The sequence below is a fragment of the Limulus polyphemus genome, unplaced genomic scaffold, assembly GCF_000517525.1.
Source record: "Limulus polyphemus unplaced genomic scaffold, Limulus_polyphemus-2.1.2 Scaffold199, whole genome shotgun sequence".
Lineage (NCBI taxonomy): Eukaryota > Metazoa > Arthropoda > Merostomata > Xiphosura > Limulidae > Limulus > Limulus polyphemus.
Genome location: NW_013665809.1, coordinates 685,040 through 692,672, shown reverse-complemented (window position 1 = coordinate 692,672; position 7,633 = coordinate 685,040). Strand labels below are relative to the sequence as shown.

Below are 7,633 nucleotides of genomic sequence, written 5' to 3'. Positions count from 1 at the left end.
CTTATCGACTTCTTGAGAAGAATTCTAAGAAGAAAGTAAAACCTACAGACATCGGTCTTGTTTAACAAAATATTAAAATATAAACTGTTTACTAATGGCAGATGGTAATATAATAAAAGTATTAACAAGAGATATTTAAATATAAAAAAATATGCTTCAAAAACTTACCCAAGTCTTCTATATCTATTTTGTCATAAAGTGGATCACTTGAAAGCTAAACAAGAGAAAGCTTTCAGAAGATAACAAAACATCTAAAATTTCCCATGAATTAGAAAGAACTCACAGACAAATTCATGTGTACAAATTCTGAACTTAAAACACTGTATAAAACAAAAAAATACTTAAAATTCCTTAATAATGAATTATATGCTCTCCCCCCAGTTGCTTAGCAGTAAAAATGAGAATTTATAATGCTAAAAATTTAGGTTTCGATTACTCGCAGTGGGTAGAGAACAGATAGCCAATTGTAAAGATTTATGCTTAACAATAAGCAAACAAATAAAAGATGTAACTACAGGGTGAGTCAAAAGTCCAGATTATTCTCTATTTTTGTGAAGGTGTAGAATGCCAAAATTCTGCTGTCATAGGGTGTCTAGGTATAGTGAGAATAATTTAATTTGATACCTGACATGATTTTGTAATATAAAGGTGAAATCAAGGTCAATTAAATGTTATCTCTTAATCTATCAGTTTGAAATAAAACGTGTTATCAATACGAAAGTTGTGATATCACCCACGAAATGTTGTTTTCTTTATGGGACTTACAAAAATGTGCATAATGTTTTAAACTGAAAAGATTTCACTTTAATACAAGGAGTGTTATAATATTACGCAAATTTATGCAAACCAACTTCTACCAACTTTCCTTTACTGGTTCTGGAACTTTTTCAACGTTTCTATACACACTGAGAGAAGCATATCCACAAAATATTGTACAGTACACTAATGCTGAATGTACTGAAATAGTGTTACTTTATGAAGAATTTCAATGAAATTCTGGAAACAGCACCCCAAAGCATCTACAATTTTATGCATTGTTTGCTGTCTTCTCACCGACTAGCATTTGCGAAAATAACATATATGGTAATTTACCTTTCGCAACAGAAGAAGTTTATGTTAAAAGCTTTTACTTCGTGCAGTACTGAATTCAATTGGCACAAGTCGGTTTGTAGTAAAATAATCAGTCGTAATCACATTGTTACTATATTTAAGATTATACCGTGAGTATGTTGTGCTACTTTTGTAGTAAAGCTTGATTAGTTATAGTAGCCTCTAAACCTTCCGTACCTAAATAACACCATTCTAAACAACGAGAGGGCGTTTTACTACTAATAATTAAAATTCTTCTCTTTAAACGTATTTCGTGAGGACAAATTTCCTCTCCACGACAATAAAGTATGCGAACAAAAATGTATCATCAAATTAATAAGGGTTTTAGTCAATGGCAAAAAAACAAACAATTATACTCATCAAAGTGACCGAGTCCGTATGCAAAGAGTTAATGGGGGAAGCCCCTACTTGCTCTCTTTGCGAATGCCCCTGTATAGAGTTGGAATTTTTAACCCGAATTAGACTATACCCATATGGCCGAAATGGCCAGATTAGGACCACTTGGGATTTAGATATGACCGTTCTTAATTTTCAGCTACTGGCTAGAGGGAGAGTAGTCAGCGATAACTGTAGAAATAAGGGCTTTGTCCAGCTCTTTGAACCAAATAAGGGACTGGTTTTCACTTTTACAACTGAAAGTGTGAACTGCGTTCAGTGGTCCCACGTCTCGAACTTTGGATCCTATAAAACGCACCCCGGCACGCTAACCATTAAGCTGCGCCCAATCCAGACTGTTCGTATTTTATTAAAATAAATTTATACAACTGAATGGATAATATATAAATAGACGTTTTACTCTTCTGCCAAACTGTACTTCTGAATAATAAGATGAAAGTTAAACAAACAAATGGTTCAACAAAACTGTCAAAACCAAAATAGTTTTGGCCAAAATCCAAACTACTGAAAGTTGCTTGACTAAAAAGATTTGTTTCTGTCTCTCTTTCTCTCCAATAGCTTTATAAACCATTTAAAAGAACTCAACTGGGTATTTACTTACTCCACGAGAGTCAGTCCGGCGTATCAAAATGGTGTGGTGATCACAACCATCCAGTGACCTTCGACCCACCGATCCTCTTCTTCTGTCTGGATCAACAGAATGTCGTCTCATAAAGACACCTGAAAAAATAAATAAATACACAATTTCCAAATGAGCTCAGCATGAATATGAGAACAACTAATTACGTTTACTTTCAAACTGTGAATACTGAATTGATGACTTAACATACTGTGCTGATGTGTCGAAATACATATACTAAACTACCCATCTTCATGCAGTTTTACAGAAAGCAAAACTTAAGCTAGCTAATGTTTAAGCAAGCGAATACTAAGAAATATTTGTGATATGGCAGAACGATTAAAATTAAACAGAAACGGATGACACTCGGCTGTTATTCGTAGGAAACAACCACTAATGGTACTCATTAGTGGCGGGAATTTATCGGCAAAGGGAATTTGGAACTCTTTATAATATATACACACAAGGTCAACCGCAATAGATAGACTAGAGAGAAGGCAGCTAGTCAACAGCTAGATGATTGTTTTGTTTTTTTGCACTTAGTGTAAAGCTACATAATTGCCCATCTATCCTCTGTCCGTGGCGGGGAATCGAACCCGGACAAAAACATAAGTACTAGAAAGTACTTCAAAATTGGCGGGAAACACATTAATGTAAACTTCCAACTTGCTAACTCTGAAAACCGCTAAAATTATTTTGCCCCCAAATAAAAGGCTAAATTTAATTCATTTCTAGTATCTAAAAGATAGTAACTACGTGTTATAAATACCCATTTATAATTTGCATGTACATCCGTGGATTCAGTTATGAGAGCCTCCCCTACATTCATTGATCGTCCATTTCAAGATTATAATATTAAAATTTCAAACATCTAAATTCCAATTATTATTTCCAATGGCTCCTTACACGTTAACATACATTTTAAAGTAAACTAGTTTAGACAAACTTGAAAGACCCAAACCTCTTGATTCTGCATTTTTGGGACCCCCCCCTCACGACTCTTTTCCCTTCATTTATAACCTGTGGGGGGGGGTCAAGAGCCGATATACAAGATTCGAAGCAGTTTTTCAAACATCGTGGGAGGAGTTCGGAAATCAAGTAAACATAAGTACAGTTGAGAATTACTATACAGAGGGTTCATGAAATTTGTAATGAAACATTTAGTGAGCTTTCATTCATATTATCAAAGTGAACGGCCTTACTCATATAATACTCATCCGCAGTAATGAAACATACAATCTTTAAATAATGGCTCTAGCAAAAGTTAAAGTTCAGTCTTGTTGTTGTGAAGTTCGGTCTATTATATAGCTGCTATCATAGACAGTAGGCGTGTAAACAGAATACACCTATACATTCATGCTTATGTAAATGATCCAGAATAATTAATACTTGCATAATAATTTCACGTGATCAGTTAAAACAAATTAGGCTTTATTTTTGGTTAATTGTACCATTTTAACGTATTCATCTATCAAAACATTCTCGCTCACCATCGTACGTGCGCAGAATTTTACTCATAACGTTTCGAAAATTCCACACCAATGTACGCATAATTACCATCTATAAAAAGTAGCTTAATATCGTAAAAGATTTAGTGCATAAAAGTAACGATATGATCTATTACATTCTAAGTATTCAAGTTGTTTCTAGTATTTAAAAACTTAAGTCAAGGTTTCACCCCTTTAATGACTGTTTTATTGCTTGTTATTTTTTTGGTGATTCAACATGTTTTAGTAGAACAATAAACTTCATCATGGACTACCGAAAAACAAAAAACAATCCGAGAATTTTATAACAACAATCTGAGAATTTTAGTATTTTAAAGCCAGGTTAAATAACGCCACAGGAAATCCTAAATAATATATTCATAGGTATCTTTAAAAACATACATAATTATTTTGATTTCATTATGAAGATTGGAGTTTCTCAACAATAACATGTTTGTCTTTTGATGAGTGTTGGTGTTTGTTATTAAGCACAAAACTACACAAAGGGCTATCTGTGCTCTGCCCACCACGAGTATCGAAACCTGGATTCTAGCGGCATAAATCCGCGTAATGGGCACAACTCCCCTGCAATATACCGAGATGTTTATTGAAGTTTCGTAATCATTTTCACTCTACCGTTCATAATAGCGATAAGCAAAGCTTTTGAATGTTAGAACATTCTGAAACCTCTTTCGAACAAAACAATTAGCTTCAAAATATGCATTAATGTACCTTCCCAACATCTACTCGTTTCCATCAGCCCAACTTTCTTGTCTTATGTATACAATGATAATAAGTGAAAAGTAATAACAGTCTATCCAATGGGTAATTTTTAAAGTCGTTATTCCACGTGAGCAGTGACGTAAATTGCATTATATCAAATACTCCACAAAGCTGCAAAATTGTTTACCATCAATATAGTGAAACTTTTGAATCTTTAAATACTCCTGTATAAAATAAAATATACCAGTTATTCGAATTTACTAGTGTCTTACATTCATGATGTAAGAAAAATAAGTAGGTTCAAAAAGTCTTCATTTAAAACGATAAAAACCCTATAATCCGAGCGCTTTCGAAAGGTGAACCTTTCTTCTTCAGGAGTAAACTGGGAAATTACCCCCGAAGAAGAAAGGTCCACCTTTCTAAAGCGCTCGGGTTATACAGGTTTTAATCATTTTTCACTAGTGTCTTACATATTAAATCATTTCAATTGTTACAGGATAATAAAACATAAACAATACAATACAAATTACTAAGTTTCAAAGTTCTACTTTAGCTTCAGCAAAATTAAAGAATCCATACGCGTTATAAAGTAAGTAAAGCTACCATAAGTATTCTGCCTCCTTCGTTACTAAATAAATTTTTCAAAGTTAAATATACTTTGTATTGGTTTTAGTAAAGAACGTCGATCAGAAGAGAACCACTAAGTTTCTCTCGCTTTAGTTATTTACAGAACAAGGTGAGTGAGTCCCTAAAGACGTCACAGTCTTTCAATAACGAAAGATTACTGCAGAATGAAACATTATAACGGCAGTGATCGCTTCTCGTGGTAAACAGGTTGGAGTCCTGAGGGCTTGACACCCCTCCCCCAGTGTTGACTTGAGAGTGGCCCTCAGTCACGTGGATAGCGCGTGGGCCTATAGAAAGGGGTGTGTGTTGTATATATTCCTATATTTTTCTTTTTCAGATTTTGCTAAAAAGCTCTTGTTCGAGATGAAGACTTGTGTAGAATAAAGACTACTTATTTTGTATGATATTTTTCAATTATTTCTTCGAGTTTTAACTTTTAGCTTACCTATAAGTTAGAACTGATCAGGGAGATTTATCAAAGGTCTCTCTCTCCACTTCTTCACAGCACATGAAACACTTGCCGGTGTTTAACTAACTTTGTTTGTGTTTTGTAAATAAATATTATTGATTTGTACAGTTTTGTGTTCATAATCAAACAGAGTTGGAGAAAGTATAACCTTTACTCTGGGATATAGTACAAGATGAATTTCTTGTTTTATGGATCCTACCCGTTTTCATCGAGAAAAAAAAACAATGAATTTCAGGATATCATACTCACGAAACAAAAATGGAATAAATTCAGAAGGGAATTCAATGTAATTTTGTAAACTGTTACACCTTATTGCTGTATCACCTAAAGTGATATTTTTTCATTCTTTAGTGTTGAAATGTCTTTAAATATCACGAAGACGAGGAAAATTAACAACATACGCCCTATCAATAAATAAATAGACGCCCCGAGAATACAAAATGACAATCTCCGTGACGTCGTACACAAAAAGAAAAAAACACACGTATAAACAGAAGTATGCAGAGACGACAGATTACAAATAGTCATAAAATAAACGAGAATCCTAGGGATTAACCTTATTTTAACGACGTTATATAGTTTGACTATGGGATGGCAATTAAACTCAGCTAGAAATTGTCAGGTCACTTGGAATGCCACTGCTCATAGTGAAGAGAGTAACAATGTAGTCACACCAGAAAAAAATCTTCACATGCCCCTTGTGCTCCAAAACCAACAGAGTGAACTCTTCGTGCTGTAAGTAGAAATGTAGATAATGATCCACGATATAATTGTAGGATAGATATGACGTTAGAATAGTTATAAGAAGCCACTCCTTACTCCAAGCAGTATCATATGTTGACTGCATTGGGTATCACGGATGCCACTACACTACACTAAAGGCGAGAAGTTTCGACAACTGGTTTCGATCCCGCGATTTGCACATTGCGAGTTGAGCGCCCTAACCAGCATCCATGCCAAGCCTTTACATGTAATGATTATGTTCTTGTGTTTAGTTTTATTATCAAAAAGTAATTCCTTGACTGTAAATATTCACTCCTACTTATTAAAGTTACAGATCCTGAGCATTTGTCAAGCCAATAGAAACACCGTTTATTATATGTTTAGCATTCCCATCTTGTTTCTCCATCTGTATTTTCTTGATAGTTGGACACGTTCTACCATCACGAGTTTGTCTTCTTAATCTATTTTCTGATCATTTTTTGCTTCATCAATAATTTTTGAATAGTTCGATATCATAGGATTGACTTCTTAAATATGCTCTCTCTTTCTTCAAACAGTATGGAGGTCGTTCGATGAAATAGATGAAGTTTAAATCAATTTCTAACAAGTCAAATTATCGTCTACAGGGTTTATTCCTTTGTTTTGTTCTTGATAAAAGAATTAGCACAAAGGATCACATATAAAGTGTAATAAACTTAAAATAAGACCAAAAACCCGAGTGCTTTCGAATAGTTCACTATTCTTCTTCAGGAGAACAAAGTTATTTTAAGTTTATTACACTTTATACGTGATCCCCTGTTTTGTTTTCATTGATGCTCTTCTTTCGCATACTTTTCCGTTCTTCTATAATAGTTTACATAAACTTTTCTACAAAACAAATGCTTCAGTCATCCTCTCGTCTTTTTTTTTTTTTTGATCCAGTAGGTTCGGCTTTGTAACAGTTATAGATGTAGTAAAAGCGCTAATTAATACTGGGATCTAGCGTATACATCCAAGCAACCATCGAAATGCCTTCTTTATTCTACGCTTTCCGATTACTGTATTTGCTTTTTGTATTTATGACAAAACTACTAAGGCTATCGCATTTTTCAATTGTAATAAGTAAAGAGTCAAGTTTTCCTCTTTGTTAGTATAAGTCTAGGGTAACCATAATGTCATAATAAGATTCTTGTTAGTGTTGAAATTTCTCTCACGTGCGCTACAAGCAAGACTCACATTCACAATGGTCAACATAACACATGCAACCAGTAGGTGGTTCAAAACTATCTATGTTAATTACAACAGAACGATAACAGCATCGGCAAGAAATAAAAATAAATGATTTATACTGTTGTAATATTACTAAAAACATGATATGGAAGTGTTTCTTTTCGATATTCACGCAAAGCTGTACACAAGGGCTACTTGCGGCAGCTATGCCTAAATTTGAACTGTTTGTTTGTCATAGATTTCGCGCAAAGCTACACGAGGGCTATCTGC

General features: G+C 34.0%; 1 protein-coding gene across 4 annotated transcripts in view; it reads right to left on the bottom strand.

Moving 5' to 3' along the window:
* The window catches only part of LOC106478319 (5'-AMP-activated protein kinase subunit gamma-1-like), a 186,144-nt gene that overhangs the window by 23,779 nt on the left and 154,732 nt on the right, over positions 1–7,633 (bottom strand). For all 4 annotated transcript variants that reach the window (XM_022381918.1, XM_022381917.1, XM_022381919.1 and 1 more), the window contains 2 exons: positions 2,108–2,226; positions 169–214 (listed from right to left, as the gene is read on the bottom strand). In XM_022381918.1, coding sequence (XP_022237626.1) covers positions 169–214; positions 2,108–2,226 — 165 coding nt within the window. The remainder of the gene's footprint in view (positions 1–168; positions 215–2,107; positions 2,227–7,633) is intronic.